This window comes from Oncorhynchus gorbuscha, linkage group LG02, assembly GCF_021184085.1.
Source record: "Oncorhynchus gorbuscha isolate QuinsamMale2020 ecotype Even-year linkage group LG02, OgorEven_v1.0, whole genome shotgun sequence".
In the NCBI taxonomy this organism is placed as follows: Eukaryota; Metazoa; Chordata; class Actinopteri; order Salmoniformes; family Salmonidae; genus Oncorhynchus; species Oncorhynchus gorbuscha.
In genome coordinates, this window is record NC_060174.1 from 17658131 (window position 1) to 17678284 (window position 20154).

At 41.1% G+C, this 20154-nt stretch overlaps 2 protein-coding genes across 2 annotated transcripts; one reads left to right on the forward strand and one right to left on the reverse strand.

The window, feature by feature from the left end:
* Positions 1-3539: 3539 nt before the first annotated feature.
* On the reverse strand, positions 3540-11104 carry LOC123998066 (pyroglutamyl-peptidase 1-like). Its single transcript, XM_046302926.1, has 5 exons — positions 10844-11104; positions 8112-8164; positions 7353-7469; positions 6998-7230; positions 3540-5269 (listed from the first exon to the last, which is right to left on the reverse strand). Exons 1-5 carry the CDS (start codon positions 10875-10877, stop codon positions 5077-5079), a joined length of 630 nt encoding a protein of 209 aa, XP_046158882.1. The 5' UTR covers positions 10878-11104; the 3' UTR covers positions 3540-5076.
* LOC123998069 (U6 snRNA-associated Sm-like protein LSm4) lies at positions 11003-14706 on the forward strand. Its single transcript, XM_046302939.1, has 5 exons — positions 11003-11155; positions 11809-11850; positions 12033-12131; positions 13575-13758; positions 13916-14706. The coding sequence occupies exons 1-5, from the start codon at positions 11153-11155 to the stop codon at positions 14035-14037; spliced, it is 450 nt and encodes a 149-aa protein (XP_046158895.1). The 5' UTR covers positions 11003-11152; the 3' UTR covers positions 14038-14706.
* The last annotated feature ends 5448 nt before the right edge of the window (positions 14707-20154 follow it).

Sequence of the window (20154 nt, forward strand, 5' to 3'; positions counted from 1 at the left end):
ACTACATGTTATTATGTGGCTGTACCACTAGAGGATTACATGGCTTTTGAAATTTACAGTACCAGTCAAAAGTTTGGACACACCTACCCATTCAAGTTTTTTATATTTTTTTTTACTATTTTCTACATGTTAGAATAATAGTGAGGACACCAACACTATGAAATAACACACATGGAATCATGTAGTAACCAAAAAAGAAACCAACAAATCATGTAGTAACCAACCAATCAAAATATATTTTACATTTGAGATGATTCAAAGTTGCCACCCTTTGCCTTGATGACAGCTTTGCACACTCTCGGCATTCTCTCAACCAGCTTCATGAGGAATGCTTTTCCAACAGTCTTGAAGGAGTACCCACATATGCTGAGCACTTGTTTGCTGCTTTTCCTTCACTCTGCGGTCCAACTCAGCCGAGACCATCTCAATTGGTTTGAGATTAGAGGTCGACCGATTAATCGGAATGGTCGGTATTTTTGGGCGCCGATTAGCCGATTAATTTATTTTTTATTATACCTTTATTTAACTAGGCAAGTCAGTTAAGAACACATTCTTATTTTCAATGACAGCCTAGGAACAGTGGGTTAACTGCCTCGTTCAGGGGCAGAATGACACATTTTCACGAGTCCAACGCAATAACGACCTGCCTCTCTCTCGTTGCACTCCACAAGGAGACTGCCTGTTACGTGAATGCAGTAAGCCAAGGTAAATTGCTAGTTAGCATTAAACTTATCTTATAAAAAACAATCAATCATAATCACTAGTTGGGCCTCCCGGGTGGCGCAGTGGTTAAGGGCGCTGTACTGCAGCGCCAGCTCTATTGTAACCGGCCGTGACCGGGAGGTCCGTGGGGCGATGCACAAATGGCCTAGCTTCGTCTGGGTTAGGGAGGGTTTGGCCGGTACGGATATCCTTGTCTCATGCAGCAATTCGACCATGAAGGCCTGATTCACACAGTCTCCTCTGAACAGTTGTGTCTGTTACTTGACACAACTGTGAAGCATTGATTTGGGCTGCAATTTCTGAGGCTGGTAACTCTAATGAACTTATCCTCTGCAGCAGAGGTAACTCTGGGTCTTCCTTTCCTGTAGCGGTCCTCAAGAGAGCCAGTTTCAGCATAGCGCTTGATGGTTTTCGCGTATGCACTTGAAGAATTTTAAAAGTTCTTGAAATGTCTTAATCTAATTCTCGTTGCTTATTTGAGCTGTTCTTTCCTTAATATGGACTTGGTATTTTACCAAATAGGGCTATCTTCTGGATACTACCCCTACCTTGTCACAACATAACTGATTGACTCAAACGCACTAAGGAAAGAAATTCCACAAATTAACTTTTAACAAGACACACCTGTAAATTGAAATCCATTCCAGGTGACGACTTCATGTAGCTGGGTGAGAGAATGACAACTGTGCAAAGCTGAAATCAAGGCAAGGGGTGGCTACTTTGAAGAATCTCAAATATAAAATATATTTTGATTTGTTAAACTTTTTTTTTTGTCACTACACGAATCCATATGTGTTATTTCATAGTTTCGACGTCTTCACTTTTATTTTACAATGTAGAAAATAGTAAAAAAATTAAGAAAAACCATGGAATAAGTAGGCGTGTCCAAACGTTTGACTGGTCCTGCATATACACAACACTGGAATAACCCATAATGGGAGATAACAGAAAACAAATACTGTGTTATTTATGACAAATAAAAACATGAGCAAAATTAAACCTACTCACCGATGTTCATAAAGTTGAAACATCCAAAATAATTTGATAAAGTAAAAATGAAAGTGCTATAGAAATGCAAGTACAGGGTCCAATTCTCAACTGGCTGCCTACATCCTGTGCACTAGTACAGTAAAAGGCATTTCACTGTGATAAGCATACTTGTCACATTCACTGTCTTCAAACTGTCATAGATGAGCCAAGGCGCAGCGTGCATGTAATTCCACATCTTTTAATAAAGTGAAACTTTCATTAAAAAAGAACAGGTAAACAGAAACCTGCCCGCTTGACCCTATCCCCTCCTCTCTTCTCCAGACCATTTCCGGAGACCTTCTCCCTTACCTCACCTCGCTCATCAACTCATCCCTGACCGCTGGCTACGTCCCTTCCGTCTTCAAGAGAGCGAGAGTTGCACCCCTTCTGAAAAAACCTACACTCGATCCCTCCGATGTCAACAACTACAGACCAGTATCCCTTCTTTCTTTTCTCTCCAAAACTCTTGAACGTGCCGTCCTTGCAAAGCTCTCCCGCTATCTCTCTCTGAATGACCTTCTTGATCCAAATCAGTCAGGTTTCAAGACTAGTCATTCAACTGAGACTGCTCTCCTCTGTATCACGGAGGCGCTCCGCACTGCTAAAGCTAACTCTCTCTCCTCTGCTCTCATCCTTCTAGATCTATCGGCTGCCTTCGATACTGTGAACCATCAGATCCTCCTCTCCACCCTCTCCGAGTTGGGCATCTCCGGCGCGGCCCACGCTTGGATTGCATCCTACCTGACAGGTCGCTCCTACCAGGTGGCGTGGCGAGAATCTGTCTCCTCACCACGCGCTCTCACCACTGGTGTCCCCCAGGGCTCTGTTCTAGGCCCTCTCCTATTCTCGCTATACACCAAGTCACTTGGCTCTGTCATAACCTCACATGGTCTCTCCTATCATTGCTATGCAGACGACACACAATTAATCTTCTCCTTTCCCCCTTCTGATGACCAGGTGGCGAATCGCATCTCTGCATGTCTGGCAGACATATCAGTGTGGATGACGGATCACCACCTCAAGCTGAACCTCGGCAAGACGGAGCTGCTCTTCCTCCCGGGGAAGGACTGCCCGTTCCATGATCTCGCCATCACGGTTGACAACTCCATTGTGTCCTCCTCCCAGAGCGCTAAGAACCTTGGCGTGATCCTGGACAACACCCTGTCGTTCTCAACTAACATCAAGGCGGTGGCCCGTTCCTGTAGGTTCATGCTCTACAACATCCGCAGAGTATGACCCTGCCTCACACAGGAAGCGGCGCAGGTCCTAATCCAGGCACTTGTCATCTCCCGTCTGGATTATTGCAACTCGCTGTTGGCTGGGCTCCCTGCCTGTGCCATTAAACCCCTACAACTCATCCAGAACGCCGCAGCTCGTCTGGTGTTCAACCTTCCCAAGTTCTCTCACATCACCCCGCTCCTCCACTCTCTCCACTGGCTTCCAGTTGAAGCTCGCATCCGCTACAAGACCATGGTGCTTGCCTATGGAGCTGTGAGGGGAACGGAACCTCAGTACCTCCAGGCTCTGATCAGGCCCTACACCCAAACAAGGGCACTGCGTTCATCCACCTCTGGCCTGCTCGCCTCCCTACCACTGAGGAAGTACAGCTCCCGCTCAGCCCAGTCAAAACTGTTCGCTGCTCTGGCCCCCCCAATGGTGGAACAAACTCCCTCACGACGCCAGGACAGCGGAGTCAATCACCACCTTCCGGAGACACCTGAAACCCCACCTCTTTAAGGAATACCTAGGATAGGATAAGTATCCCTCTCACCCCCCCCCCCTTTAAGATTTAGATGCACTATTGTAAAGTGACTGTTCCACTGGATGTCTTAAGGTGAATGCACCAATTTGTAAGTCGCTCTGGATAAGAGCGTCTGCTAAATGACTTAAATGTAAAATGTTAAATGTAAACCGAACGTGACGCAACCGTGGCGCACACAAACACACACAGAATATAAATAATTACACACAACATAGGTGGGAAAAAGGCTGCCTAAGTATGATTCCCAATCAGAGACAACGATAGACAGCTGCCTCTGATTGGGAACCACTCTGCCAAAAACAAAGAAATAGAAAACATAGAATGCCCACCCAAATCACACCCTGACCTAACCAAATAGAGAAATAAACCGGTTAGGGCGTGACAATACTGATCTGATGAAGTTCGTTGAACTAATGCCGTAACTGTCAAACAATACCAAAGAGCTACCAGTCAAAATTGGGCAAACAGACAAAAAAAATATTTGATACAACCAACCCATTTCTTGATACCTTAGTAAAAGAAGGCAAATGTACAACTTCTGATAAATAAAAAGACTCAAGAAACAATAAGTTATCAATGTAAAAGAGCAACATTTTGCATTTAAAAAGTAACTATCTGAATTTTGTTTAAAAAAATGTTTTTATACGAAAAACGACAAACAAATGTTCAGATAATGAACGGGGGAAATGTGCAAAAACAATGTTAATTTCTCTTTAAATAATACCTTACAGAAAATGTTTCAGGCACATTCAGAAGATATAAATCTAGCTAAACACCTTAAGCTAACACCATTAAATAATATACATAAATACAGGAAGTACTAGCATGACTTAAGTAGTACCAACAAGTGGATGCCTCAGACTTCAATGAAAAAGCTGGTAAGAAAAACAACTCTTCAAGATGATGATTAACAACCAAAGGCAGAAATTCCCCTTAAAATAACTGAAAGGAAAAAGGAAAGACCCCAATAAATAATGTGGAACTTGTACAGTGAGTTGATGTAGAAAAGGACTTTTCCATACACTGTTTCTAAGATTACAGTGAAAGTATGGATAAAGAGCCAAAACCATGAAACCATGAAAACAGATTAAAAAAGAGTAGCAATCCTAACGCAAGCAGGTGGCTCCCTTCTGTCAATTCCAGTAATTCCAGTTCAATTCCCCAGAACACGGAAGCAACTCTTGCTATCTATAGAGGATGTGGAGAAAGCTCAAGTTACACCTAAACACTAGACCTGGATCAGCTTTACTCACCTCACCTCTATCCATTACCACGAAGATAAAAAAATTAAAAAAACTGCTGGGCCAGGTAAAGTGCTTGAGGCAACATCAACGAAGAACGTGAAAACATTTCTGTGGAATGAGTCAACTGGAAGTGTCCGTTTCGTTGCCATTTCCTCTTTTGCACCAGACGAGGTAATAAAACAAAACCGTTATTGGGGTATTTGTGGTTAACTGCATAATATCTCCTGTGTGTAAGGGGTAAAGGCAGTTGGCTTTCGCAGGTCACTTAGTGAACGTGCTGGCAGTGGTTCTTCTCTTCGGCTCTGTCTAGCATGTCACTTAGTGCACGTGCTGGCAGTGGATCTTCTCTTCGGCTCTGTCTAGCATGTTCAGCATCTCTTGTATGATGGCTTGAAGGGCTCTACCCAGGTCCTCTCCACTATAAGGTTTTGCTATGGGAGGCACGTGGACGAACGCTGAGCGCCCATGGCTCAGGTACAGAGAGGTGTAGTAGGTGAAGTCACAGAGGTATCTGTCAGGAAAGACAGGAATGAAGATAATGGTTCTAATAATAATAATACTTTGGTGGGTGCTTATATTTATCCTATGCATGTGTGAATTGAAAATGTGTTTTTTGCATATCCCAACTCTTCCTGAGCCAGCGGCATTCAAATTTGGGGTCTAGGGAACTACAGCGGGGTAGCCAAAACTTAAGTAAAATAAAACATGTATTTTTTGGTGAACAAAAAAAATCAAGAGTACAGATTATTGTAGTACAGATTATCTGTGGCCTCCAACTGCTCTTAAAATGCATGTAAAACTAAATACATGCTCTTCAACCGATAGCTGCCCACACCTGCCTGCCTGTCCAGCATCAGTACTCTGGACGGTTCTGACTTAGAATATGTGGACAACTACAAATACCTAGGTGTTTGGTTAGACTGTAAACTCTCCTTCCAGAGTCACATTAAGCATCTCCAATCCAAAATTAAATCTAGAATCGGCTTCCTATTTTGCAACAAAGCATCCTTCACTCATGCTGCCAAACATACCATCGTAAAACTGACTATCTTACCGATCCTTGACTTTGGCGATGTCATTTGCAAAATAGTCTCCAACTCTCTACTCAGCAAATTGGATGCAGTCCATCACAGTGACATCTGTTTTGTCACCAAAGCCCCATATACTACCCACCATTGCGACCTGGATGCTCTCGTTGGCTGGCCCTCACTACATATTCGTCGCCAAACCCACTGGCTCCAGGTCATCTATAAGTCTTTGCTAGGTAAAGCCCTGCCTTATCTCAGCTCACTGGTCACCATAGCAACACCCACCCGTAGCACACACTCCAGAAGGTATATTTCACTGGTCACCCCCAAAGCCAATTCCTCCTTCGGCCACCTTTCCTTCCAGTTCTCTGCTGACAATGACTGTAACGAACTGCAAAAATCACTGAAGCTGGAGACTCATATCTCCCTCACTAGCTTTAAGCACCAGCTGTCAGAGCAGCTCACAGATCACTGTACCTGTACATAGCTCATCTGTAAAAAGCCCATCCAACTACCTCATCCCCATACTGTTGTTTATTTTATTATTTATTTTGTTCCTTTTCACCCCAGTATCTCTACTTGCACACTCATCTTCTGCGCATCTATCACTCCAGTGTTTAATTGCTATATTGTAATTATATCACCACTTTGGCCTATTTATTGCCTTACCTCCCCTGTCCTACCTCATTTGCACACATTGTATATAGACTTTTTCTATTGTATTATTGACTGTATGTTTGTTTATCCCATGTGTAACTCTGTGTTGTTGTTTGTGTCGCACTGCTTTGCTTTATCTTGGCCAGGTCGCAGTTGTAAATGAGAACTTGTTCTCAACTAGCCTACCCGGTTAAATCAAGGTGAAAGTAAATAAAAATTAAAAGAATTGTATGGGATAATATACAAATGTTTTTGAGAAAGATAATTAGACATTTTTTATTTTATTGACTAAATGTATTTATTGGGTTATTTTTAAGATTTTAAGGTTGTGTCATTCGATTTGGGATGGGGTCGCAAGAAATTCTTGAGGTAAAAATGGGGTCCCAGGAATTCTGGTGGAAAAAGTTGGAATACCACTGCTCTAAGCGGTGGTTCTACAGTAAGAGTTGGGAAAACGTAGACCTAAAATATTATTTGAACTACAGATGTATGCATGCACATTGCAACAAAATCAATGTCGCAAACACAAAGGCACACAACAAGAGGATGTTTACCTGCCAGCATCTTTTGAGACGGACACTGCTATACCTAGGCCAGAGGCTGTCACTCTCTTGCAGACCGATTCCATGTCAATAACAGAGTCAATGCAGTCAGGACCCCCCTCAATGCAACACTGAGAATGGGGACAGAAGCGGCTGTTGTCGAGACCCTTGTAGCCATGGTTACGGCCACATTTCTCCAAGGTAACGGTGGTGGCCATACCAGAGACTCCAACATGGACCACTAACTGATTCCCCATGCAGAGAAGGACACAAAACAAACTAATTACAAAATGGTGCATATCATTTTAATATTGAATATATTACCAGCAGGAAAGTAGACAGGATAGTCCATTTGTTGCTTTCTTACCTGGGGATGATACTGCTTCCATAATGACGGAACCAAACTCTGGACTGCCTGGTACTCGACAGGCACCTCATACACATGCAGGTCTACGTCCTTTCCCAAGCCCAGCTTTTTCAGTTCCTTATAACAAAGAAGACAGGTGATTCATATTCATAAAAGATCATAGAAACGTCTTCACATTATTTCGACACTCATTGCTTTTCAAATAAATAGACGTCATCTTTACTTTATCTATTCAGTCCATTTAAAAATTAACACAACAGAAATATGATTGGACGATATCATAAACATACAAATTGGGAAAGGACAAATAGGAAAAGATGGAAATATCTGGAATCTGGAGGAGAGAACATTTCTAATTTTAGCGCTGACTAAGGTTTGTTTGACCACAGCCTGACCCTGCCACAAAGCAGCCCTTTGTTTGCTTTTAATGTACTTGGTAAGGATATTAAAAGCAGTCTAGACACCCTGAAAACCATTGTCCAATATCCCTATACAGCCCCACACCACCACTTCAGCCTTATAATGCTTCTCTCACACTATATGGCTAACATATGGCTACAAATATGTAGCAAGAAATTTTCTGAGAGAGATGTACAAATGTGTTCTATCAAATAGGCATGAACAAGATAGGCGGTTTTGAGTTATTGTCAGGAAAATAAATGAATCCTTAACGAATATAGTTAAAGAGACTGTTTTCAGGCAGAATAGATCATTAATCCATTAAATATAGCCTATGTAAAATATGCAATATATACATACCTGGACTGCTACCCAACTGGCATTAATGGTGTGCGCTCCAAATGGCTCGAACCCTAAAAAAATATGGCAGCGTTTTAAAAAATTAAATCATTGTTTGCAGATTTTTGTGTGTAATGTGTTCAATGTCAGGTTGGCATCTCTCAAAGTTCAATTAACTTGAGATTGTTGCTTACTTATAGGTCTACATCTGTGTTATACACATTTATAAAAACATTTTATACAAACATTTGCCAGGTTTGATTGGTAATAGATTTGCTTGAAGGGAAAAAAAAAACAACTCTACTAAGAACCTATGCTAGAAGAGTCACTCAAAAAAAAGCTAAAACCCATAAAAAGCTAGCTTTATAATGCGTTTATACACTACATGACCAAAATTTTGTGGTCCCTTGCTCGTCGAAAATCTAATTCCAAAAACAGTGGCATTAATATGAAGTTGGTCCCCCCTTTGCTCCTATAACAGTCTTGAATCTTCTAGGAAAGCTTTCCACTAGATGTTAGAACATTGCTGTGGGGACTTGCTTCCATTCAGCCACAAGAGCATTAGTGAGGTCACTGACGTTAGCCTGGCTCGCAGACGGCGTTCCAATTCATCCCAAAGGTGTTCGATGGGGTTGAGGTTAGGGCTCTGTGCAGTCCAATCAAGTTCTTCCATACTGATCTTAACAAACCATTTCTGTATGGACCTTGCTTTGTGCACGGGGGTATTGTCATGCTGAAAGAAAAAAGGGCCTTCCCCAAACTGTTGCCACAAAGTTGGAAGCACAGAATCATCGAGAATGTCATTGTATGCTGCAGCATTAAGACTTCCCTTAGCTTGAACTAAGATGCCTAGCCTGAACCATGAATCACAGCTCCAGACTTCCTCCTCCACCAAACTTTACAGTTGGCACTATTCATTGGAGCAGGTAGCATTCTCCTGGCATCCGCCAAACCCATATTCGTCTGTCGGACTGCCATATGATAAAGCATGATTCATCACTCCAGAGAACGCGTTTCCACTGCTCTAGAGTTCAATTGTGGTGAGTTTTACACCACTCCAGCTGATGCTTTGCATTGTGTGTGGCTGCGGTGTGGCTGCTCGGCCATGGAAACCCATTTCATGAAGTTCCTGACGAACAGTTCTTGTGCTGACGTTGCTTCCAGAGGCAGTTTGGAACTCGGTAGTGAGAGTTGCAACCGAGGACAGACGATTTTTACACGCTATGCACTGCAGCGGTCCCATTCTTTGAGCTTGAATGGCCTACCACTTCGCGGTTGAGCCATTGTTGCTCCTCAATGTTTCCACTTCACAATAATAGCACTTACAGTTGACCGGGGCAGCTCTAGCATGGCAGAAATTTGACAAACTGACTTGTTGGAAAGGTGGCGAGCTATGTCGGTGCCACGTTGAAATTCACTGAGCTCATCATTCTACAGCCAATGTTTGTATGTGGAGATTGCATTGTGTGGCTGAAATAGCCAGATCAACTAATTTAAAGGGGAGTCCACATACTTTTGTATACACAGTATAGTGTATGCAGTGGTGTAAAGTACTGAAGTAAAAATAGTTTAAAGTACCTCTTAAGTAGTTTTTTGGGGTATCTTTACTTTACTATTTATTTTATTTTTTATTTCACCTTTATTTAACCAGGTAGGCTAGTTGAGAACAAGTTCTCATTTGCAACTGCGACCTGGCCAAGATAAAGCATAGCAGTGTGAACAGACAACACAGAGTTACACATGGAATAAACAATTAACAAGTCAACAATTAACAATTAACAAGTCAAACAATTAACACAGTAGAAAACAATGGGCAGTCTATATACAATGTGTGCAAAAGGCATGAGGAGGTAGGCGAATAATACATTTTTAACAACTTTTACTTTACTACATTTCCCCCCAAATATTGTACTTTTTACTCCATACATTTTCCCCGACAAACAAAAGTACTTGTTACATTTTGAATGCTTAGCGGTACAGGAAAATGGTCAAATTCACACACTTATCAAGAGAACAATTTTTAGACTTTTACTGTCTGACTTTCACTTTTACTTGAGTAACTTTCTATTAAGGTTTCAATACTTTTAATCAAGTATGACAATTGGGTACTTTTTCCACCACTGAGTGTATGTGTGATTGTGGCTGCAGTAACGTTGAGACACCACTCGGAATCCCTATGGGATTAATGGGCTGGTCTGTTGTTCCCTTGGAGACCAAGGGATCTGTCTGACAGGGAGGTGAAAAGGAGCAAGCGAGGGTCGGCAGCTGGCCAATTCTCTTTTGTGAAGCCCTCTGTTCCCATGCAATCTACATATATTTTATCGGGCTATCCCGTCTTCAACTGGCCTTTGTGTCTGGGAGACAGAAGAAATACAGTATGACTATAAAGCTTTACTAGTTTCATAGTTTCAAAATGTTGATTAAGACTGCAACAGTATGTAAAACATGTTTTTAGAAACTATAATTTGATTTAGTAAAACACATGCAAAATGGGCCAAATAGCCTCATTACTGCATGTCTGGAGGTCTGAAATATTACAACTTTCATATTATTCTGCAACATACAGTTGGTCAGGGTATACATTGACACGTTCCTAACGATATACTATAGTGCAATTATGTCTAGTATGTTCAGTTATTCATGGTCCTGTTAATTTTCGAATACAAGAAACACATTATTAATGTGTCGAGCTTGACTGAAAACACCAACTAGAAACTACGTACAGCCGAGCAAGTAGAGGAAAACCTACTAACCTGTTACAACAACATTCCGCTTACTATTGTCCATATTCTTCGTATCTGTAGAGAATGTTTTCGATTGTTATTCTAAATTGAACAAGGAACGCAGCTTTCCTGTCTCCGAATTTGCTGTCCTTCCAAAGCAGTCATCTATTTCTTTTCGCGTCTCGTTTTTCTCCCTGAGTCTGACGTATTGATTTATGGTACACTTGGGTCTACAACTTCCGTTAAACTTCCGCACGTGAAACGTTAGCGCTAGCAAAGAATTAATGCCCAAAATATTCAGTTCAGTTGACCGGATAGTTTGTAATATAATCTGTTATAATGGTAAGTATATATTTTATCGAGTTACAGTAATATGACGACCGTTATTTGCTTGAATGGGACCGTAGAATGGGTCGAGCACAAACGCGCGGCTGTTGTTTACCATGCAGCTAACGTTAGCTATGTGCTAATGTAACGTAGACGTAGTTAAATTGCTAATTCATTGTATTAACGCTAATAGCTAACACAAAATATAAAATAGCTACTATAAGAATAAACAGATTGGAATTTTGCATTTAAACACGGTTTGCATCTCAAGTCAAATGTGACCTATCGTGCTAGCTAACTGGTTATTATAAACCAGCTAACGTTAATTGGCAAAAATGTGCATGGCTAACTTTACATGTGTTCTGAACATGTACTGGTATAATTAAGCAATAAGGCACGAGGGGGTATGGTATATGTCCAATATACCACGACTAAGGGCTGGTCTTAACACGACGCATCGTGGAGTGCCTGGACATATACCTCAAACCCCCGAGGTGCCATGTTGCTATTATAAACTGGTTACCATCTTAATTAGAGCAGTACAACTAAATGTTTTGTCATACACGTGGTATACGGTCTGATATAACATGGCTTTCAGCCAATCAGATCTCAGGGCTCAAACCACCCGGTTCATAATGACTTTTTAACTCTATATTTGAAATTCACAGCTACCTCTATCTTTGCTGAAGACTGCACAGAACCACCCTATGGTAAGGACGGATTAAATTAGTCAAATTTTGCCTAGTGGTATTTTACTCCGAATAGTTTTGAGTCATGTGAGTTCAAATGTCTCTGTTTGTTCATATCGATTTGGTCCTTAGTTTTTGTGGTACAAACATAACCCACACAGCTTTGATTTCTAACCCCAATTCTTCTTCCCTATACTTCTCAGCTGGTGGAGTTGAAGAATGGAGAGACGTATAACGGACACCTGGTCAGTTGTGACAACTGGATGAATATAAATTTACGAGAAGTCATCTGCACCTCAAGGGTAAAGATTTTGTCTGAGTACTTGTCGAGACTCAAGAGTTGTGACCACTGATCTGAAATATGTACATGGTTGCTTGCATTGGTGTAAAAATACTTTAAAGTACTACTTAAGTAGTTTTTTTTTTGAATATCTACGCTTTTTATATTTTTGACAACTTTTACTTCGCTACATTCCTGAAGAAAATAATGTACTTTCTACTCCATTAATTTTCCCTGACACCCAAAAATACATGTTACATTTTGATGGGAAAATGGTCCAATTCACACACCTCAAGAGAAATTCCCTGGTCATCCCTACTGCCTCTGATCTGGCGGACTCACTAAACACAAATGATTTGTTTGTAAATTAATGTCAAGAGTGTTGTAGTGTGCCCCTGGCTATCTGTAAATTTAAAAAATAGAAAATTGTGCTGTCTGGTTTGCATAATATAAGGAATTTGACATTTTAATACTTTTACTTTTGATACTTTAAGTACCTTTTAGCAATTCCATTTACTTTTGATACTTAAGTATATTTCAAACCAAATACTTTTAGACTTTTACTCAGTGGGTGTTTTATTGGGAGACTTTTACTTGAGTCATTTTCTTTTAAGGTAGCTTTACTTTTACTCAAGTATGACTTTTGAGTACTTTTTCCACCACTGTTTGCTTGTGAGTGACAACCACAAATGAATAGGCTAGATTGTTGCCTAAACATCAGACTGTTACCATGGTTACTCCATGGATTATCAGTCTGCCGGAAGTCGCCGTAAAAAATATGCAATAGTCTCTACAAGACAGAATGTTGAATAAAATTATATTTACACATATTTTACTGGTTGAACATGCTGTTGGTCCTTTTGGCAGCAGGTGGAGACCAGATTATTTATTTTTTGCGGCGCCGGTATGTTCTGTCACTGTGTGTTTTCTATCTCTTTGATGCATTACATGCAAAGCACAATATGTAAACAATAGCCGAACGTAGTCGACTGAAGCACTTTTCCTCGCAACCGGCAGGAAGTTTTTGCCATTCGGTTAGGTTTGCCTATATTGTGCAAATTGCATCAGTATTGGAAGTAAAAACCGTAAATACAGACCAGCAAACTGCAGATTGGGTTGATAACACTTCCTTGTGGATATTTTATATCAGATTACCATTTCACATAGGGACAACAGGTAAAGTAAGTTGAAATTAAGTTTGTTCAACATTTTGACTTGTAATGGGACTGTTCGGGAATGCTGAGCCTACATGTTAGACTTGAGTGTGTACGTATTTTACTCTCTGATTCTAAAAGAGGCTTGCAAAATGGCCAAGTCTTACTTCCGAATCAACGATCAGAAAAATGACCATGTATAACCACAAGATGGCACTATTGACAGTTAAAAGATTCAGTTTGTAGGAGTTCTACTAAGACTAAGTTAACGCTGAAACTCTCCCCTTATCCCATTCGCTCCCATCGTTTAGGATGGAGATAAATTTTGGAGGATGCCTGAGTGTTACATCAGAGGAAGCACCATAAAGTACCTGCGTATCCCTGATGAGATCATTGACATGGTGAAGGAAGAGGTGGTGTCCAAGGGCCGTGGGCGAGGAGGCATGCAGCAGAACAAACAGCAGGGCAAGGGTCGAGGGGGAGGAGCAGGCAGAGGTAAGATGGAACCCCTCTCTGGAATGGCAAATGGGGAAAATGTGTTTGGGGTGCTTGTAGGGTGAAGCAATTGGGGCCTATATGACAGTATCATTTTCTAAGTGTTTCCTTGTTGAAATGGTTTGTGTCATGCTGTATATGCATGCTCTATGTTTAGGTGTGTTTGGAGGCCGTGGTCGGGGCATGCCAGGAGTGGGAATGCCAGGAGTGGGCAGAGGCCAGCAGCAGGAGAAGAAGCCTGCTAGTGGTAAACCTCAGGGAGTCAAGAACCAGCACTGAGGAGAGGAACAGACAGGTCAAATGTAAGGAACGAGTGTAGTTTTCACAGAATGACAACTCTATCAGTCAGTGGAGGTCACCTTACACAATGGCTGTTGTAATGGCCATTACTGCTCCCTCACTGCCATTTTTTAGCCATGTGTGTTTGACCTCCACTAATTTGTGAAATCACAACGTGAGAACTATGAATATTTTGTGCAGTTCAGAAAGGGCAGGGTTTTGTAGACAGATTTTTGCCTTAAAGTTTTTGTTTAGTAATCAATTTGGGCCACCGTCAGAAACATGTAATTATCGTCCACAAGAACTCAACAGTAACCGAAATTTGAGAAGTTCAATGTTATTGTTTTATTGTGCCCAGAGCAATCTACTACGTTGATTGTACCCAATTGTCTTCAGTGTAATATAAGCTATGTAAAGCACCCATTTTTGGCATCCATTTTATGCCCTTGGAATTTGAAGACTTAAGTTGATTGTGTTATGAGGAAAAATACCTAGTTGGTTAAAGAAATGTCAAGAAGTCTGGCAGTTTATTTTCAGAGTCCCAATTGGGGGTTTCTAAATGTTTTACTTTTGTGGAGTTTATTTGCATATTGCAACATGAGACAACAATGTTGTAATTTAGCCTATACAAAAGAACATGAGAATAAATGTTTTATTAAATATACTGTACTTGAATGTATGAAAGAACAATAACTATTGGATTTGTTTTGAATGGGTCTACATATAGAATGAAAAGGTATTTTGCTACGCTCATGCTAGCTTACCTCTAAAATGACAAAGCACAATTTGCATAGTAGGTTTATGTTCTTGTATATAACAAAGCTGGTGTAACCCTTTCTCTAGCCCCCTAAAGCACAACCGCAATCACACAGCTGCTGAATCAGCAATAATGCATCCCTGATTAGCATGACGCTATAATTCTTGGAGTTAAATATCAAGTGAGATGGTGACTGATTTATGATGCTGTTCTATGAGTTTTATTACTGTGGTCTTGCATGTCTTGTGGCTGTTTTGAAATGAATCAGAATGGAACATAATCGCTGTTAGTTTCAGTTAAAACATGAAGCTCTGGAAAAAAACATTCTCACTTTCATTTGCATGAAAAGCTAGCTTCAATTGAAAATGTAAAACGCACAGTAGTTCTTTGACAAGGGGTTGGTGGAAATTATGAGGAGATGGTTTCTCTATTACCTCTGAAATATTTGTATCAGGCAAAAAAGTGTTTTTCAATACCAAACTCCCTAAGCACTGGTTTAGTGTCCCATAAATGTTATGAGACCAATGTGCCACATCTCTTTCTTGAAGAATATGACCCTGGATATTTTTGTTTTACCTTTATTTTACTAGGCAAGTCAGTTAAGAACAAATTCTTATTTTCAATGACGGCCTAGGGACAGTGGGTTAACTGCCTGTTCAGGGGCAGAACGACAGATTTGTACCTTGTCAGCTCGGGAATTCGAACTTGCAACCTTTCGGTTACAACGCTCTAACCACTAGGCTACCCTGCCGCTCAAAGTTATGTAGCACTTCGATGAACAAATTAACAGAATTTTGTTCTCCAAGTTTGGCGCTCAGCCATAAAAACACTTGTTTGCCTTTTTCTGCCTGTGGTGAATGTATTTTGTTTTTAACAGCACTTTTAGGACGTGAAAGATTCCATTAACAGAAGTTTCAAGCCAATGGGCTTTCTTTTTCCGACTTTGCTGGCATTTCTTTTAGTTTGTTGAGACCTCGATTATGAGAGATACTTTAATGAATGTTGAAGTTACCCTATACCCAAATCCATGGCTATAGCATTACTCCTAAGTATTAGATGTCCCTATAAGCCACAATTCCGAACCATTGTGGGGAACTACTATGAGAGAGAATAGGGTATTGATGTGTGTGTGAATGAGGGGGAGAGATGGTTAATGGTCTCCAGTTGAAGGTTTTCCTCTGCCAAGATATGCCACAGATAAAGACCCCTGAGATAAAGACATGGCTCTCTCCAAGATAAAGCTTTCAAGCTTGTGACTAATAAACATTTTCTGTCTTTCCATTTTAAAATTATAACCATAGAGTTAATGCCAATCCAATAACTACTAGCCTATTTCTTTGCTCATAGTTTAAAACATTGTAGACTGTAAAACATGTCAAACAACAAATACTATAGATTGCAATTATTTTGTCCCCATACTAATTAACTGGAACTAGTACAGTTAGCTAGTAGACAATGGACATCAGAAGGCCTGTGACTCATGATGATGATAACCCTGTATGAATGTAGGCGTACATTAGTGGTGCACAGGTCAGCTGTTCACCCGCACCCACCCACAATGGATTCTAACCCTTCTGCAACCACCCGACTATACACTGAGTGTACAAAACATTAGGAGGAACATCTTCCTAATATTGAGTTGCACCCCATTTTGCCCTCAGAGCCTCAATTTGTCAGGGCATGGACTCTACAAGGTGTGGAAAGCATTTTACAGGGAGGCTGGCCAATGTTGACTCCAATGCTTCTCACAGTTGTGTCCAGTTGGCTTGATGTCCTTTAGGTGGTGGACCATTCTCAAACCAGTGTGCCTGGCACATACTACCATACCCTGTTCAAAGGCACTTAAATCTTTTGTCTTGCCCATTCACCCTCTTAATGGCACATACACAATCCACGACTCAATTGTCTAAAGGCTTAAAACCTGTCTCATACTGTTCATCTACACTGATTGAAGTGGATTTAACAAGTGACATCAATAAGGGATCATAGCTTTCAACTTGATTAATCTGTCATGGAAATAAGTTGTTTGTGATGTTTTATACACTCAGTGTACGTGATGAAGAGAAAATCTGATGCCCGCACCTTAACCTAACCCCCAAATATAGCAAATGCGCTATTCGGCTACAGTCAAAGACTGCATAACGATTTTTTGACAGACATTTTTTGTTGCCCGATTTAGATATGTTTCTGCTTATAATTTCAAACATTTTAGTTGGCTATTTTTTAGTCAACTTGTCTATAATTAGATACATGTAAATTATCTTTTGTAGTTATATGTTGCCCGAGAAAACTAAATAAACCCTTGATCACCAGAATAATGTCATCATTCGATAGAATGAATGCTTTACTCTAGTTGACATCGGTAAAGTTTTCTCTGTCATCTTTTGCAGAGCAAAGACTTTAGGGACTGGGGAGAAAATGGGGGAAAAAAATTGATATCATATTTTCAAAATAAAATCTGTTTGATTGGTTGTAAGCTGTGAAAACCACCCAAAATGTTTCTCATAAGATTTTAGTTCAGCTTGGATACATATTTTATGTGGTTGAAATACTATCAGCATTCTTTCAAGATGCTGAAAGAAAGAAATCATATTTCTTCACACTGTTCCCAGATCAAACATTTTGCCTGCATTTGGTGTAACCTGGCATCAAGAAATGCTAAATTCTGCAGGAGTTAATATTATGGCTCTGTGAGCAGCTATAGACCTACAGTCTGTGTCCAGACCTCAATGTAGCCTATAGATATGAATTGCACAATAATTATACATTTATGGATTTTTTAAGGTATTTTCTCTTTAATCAACCTGTGGTGGATATAACCACGGGGACTGTGGGTTATGAGTCAACAAGCACATCACTAACGTACATACACTAAATGTCCAAAGGTATGTGGACACCCCATCAAATTATTAGATTCTACTATTTTAGCCACACCCGTTGTTGACACGTGTATAAAATCGAGCACACAGCCATGCAATCTCCATAGAGAAACATTGGCAGTAGAATGTCACTTTCAACATGGCATCATCATAGGATGCCACCTTTCCAACAAGTCAGTTCATCAAATTTCTGCACTTCTAGAGATTCCGTGGTCAACTAAGTGATGTTATTGTGAAGTGGAAACGTTTGAGAGCAACAACGGCTCAGTCGCAAAGTGGTAGGCCACTTAAGCTCACAGGACTGCCGAGTGCTGAAGCAAGTAAAAATCGTCTGTCCTCGGTTGCAACACTCACTACCGAGTTCCAAACTGCCTCTGGAAGCAAAGTCAGCACAATAACTGTTCGTCGGGAGCTTCATGAAAGGGGTTTCCATGGCCGAGCACACAAGCCTAAGATCGCCACCATTGGACTCTTGAGTTCTCTGGAGTGATGTATCACGCTTCACCATCTGGCAGTCCAACGGACAAATCTGGGTTTGGCGGTTACCAGGAGAACGCTACCCGCCCAAATGCATAGTGCCAACTGTAAAGTTTGGTGGAGGAGGAACAATGATCTGGGGCTGCCATTCATGGTTTGAGCTAGGCCCCTTAGTTTCAGTGAAGGGAAATCTTAACGTTACAGCATACAATGACATTCTAGACGATTCTGTGCTTCCAACTTTGTGGCAATAGTTTGGAGAAGGCCTTTTCCTATTTCAGCATGACAATGTCCCCATGCACAAAGCGAGGTCCATACAGAAATGGTCAAGATTGGTGTGGAAGAATTTGATTGGCCTGCACAGAGCCCTACCTCAACCTCTTCGAACACCTTTGGGATGAATTTGAACACCGACTGCGAGCACTAATGCTCTTGTGGTTAAATGGTCCCCACAGCAGTGTTCCAACATCTAGTGGAAAACCTTCCCAGAAGATTGGAGGCTGTTATAGGATCAAAGGGGTGACCAACTCCATATTAATGTCCATGATTTTGGAATGAGATGTTCAACCAGCAGGTGTCCACATATTTCACGTAAATCACGCGAGAACAAGGGAAGTAGTCCCCAAGGAGTTGAAGATTGGATATACATTTTACCATCAGCTTTCATGTGGTTGATCAATCTGTGTCATGTCAGATGCATTGGAACACATATTCCCACTATCCCTACAATACCATATACAGTACGGCAAAAAAGTATTTAGTCAGCCAATTGTGCAAGTTCTCCCACTTAAAAATATGAGAGAGGCCTGTAATTTTCATCATAGGTACACTTCAACTATGACAGACAAAATGAGAAAAAACAATCCAGAAAATCACGTTGTAGGATTTTTAATTAATTAATTTGCAAATTATGGTGGAAAATAAGTATTTGGTCACCTACAAACAAGCAAGATTTCTGGCTCTCACAGACCTGTAACTTCTTCTTTAAGAGGCTCCTCTGTCCTCCACTCGTTACCTGTATTAATGGCACCTGTTTGAACTTGTTATCAGTATAAAAGACACCTGTCCACAACCTCAAACAGTCACACTCCAAACTCCACTATGGCCAAGACCAAAGAGCTGTCAAAGGACACCAGAAACAAAATTGTAGACCTGCACTAGGCTGGGAAGACTGAATCTGCAATAGGTAAGCAGCTTGGTTTGAAGAAATCAACTGTGGGAGCAATTATTAGGAAATGGAAGACATACAAGACCACTGATAATCTCCCTCGATCTGGGGCTCCACGCAAGATCTCACCCCGTGGGGTCAAAATGATCACAATAACGGTGAGCAAAAATCTCAGAACCACACGGGGGGAACTAGTGAATGACCTGCAGAGAGCTGGGACCAAAGTAACAAAGCCTACCATCAGTAACACACTACGCCGCCAGGGACTGAATTCCTGCAGTGCCAGACGTGTCCCCCTGCTTAAGCCAATACGTGTCCAGGCCTGTCTGAAGTTTGCTAGAGAGCATTTGGATGATCCAGAAGAAGATTGGGAGAATGTCATATGGTCAGATGAAACCAAAATAGAACGTTTTGGTAAAAACTCAACTCGTTGTGTTTGGAGGACAAAGAATGCTGAGTTGCATCCAAAGAACACCATGCCTACTGTGAAGCATGGGGGTGGAAACATCATGCCTTGCGGCTGTTTTTCTGCAAAGAGACCAGGACGACTGATCCGTGTAAAGGAAAGAATGAATGGGGCCATGTATCGTGAGATTTTGAGTGAAAACCTCCTTCCATCAGCAAGGGCATTGAAGATTAAACGTGGCTGGGTCTTTCAGCATGATCATGATCCCAAACACACCGCCTGGGCAATGAAGGAGTGGCTTTGTAATAAGCATTTCAAGGTCCTGGAGTGGCCTAGCCAGTCTCCAGATCTCAACCCCATAGAAAATCTTTGGAGGGAGTTGAAAGTCCGTGTTGCCCAGCAACAGCCCCAAAACATCACTGCTCTAGAG

Coding starts and splice junctions, on each gene's coding strand:
- LOC123998066 (XM_046302926.1), bottom strand. CDS start 10,877: ATGGACAATAGTAAGCGGAATGTTGTTGTAACAG. Junction 7,470..8,111: donor CCAGTTGGGTAGCAGTCCAG/GTATGTATATAT, acceptor CTTTGTTATAAG/GAACTGAAAAAGCTGGGCTT. Junction 5,270..6,997: donor GTCTCAAAAGATGCTGGCAG/GTAAACATCCTC, acceptor CTTTCCTGACAG/ATACCTCTGTGACTTCACCT.
- LOC123998069 (XM_046302939.1), top strand. Junction 12,132..13,574: donor AAGTCATCTGCACCTCAAGG/GTAAAGATTTTG, acceptor CCCATCGTTTAG/GATGGAGATAAATTTTGGAG. Junction 13,759..13,915: donor AGGGGGAGGAGCAGGCAGAG/GTAAGATGGAAC, acceptor CTCTATGTTTAG/GTGTGTTTGGAGGCCGTGGT.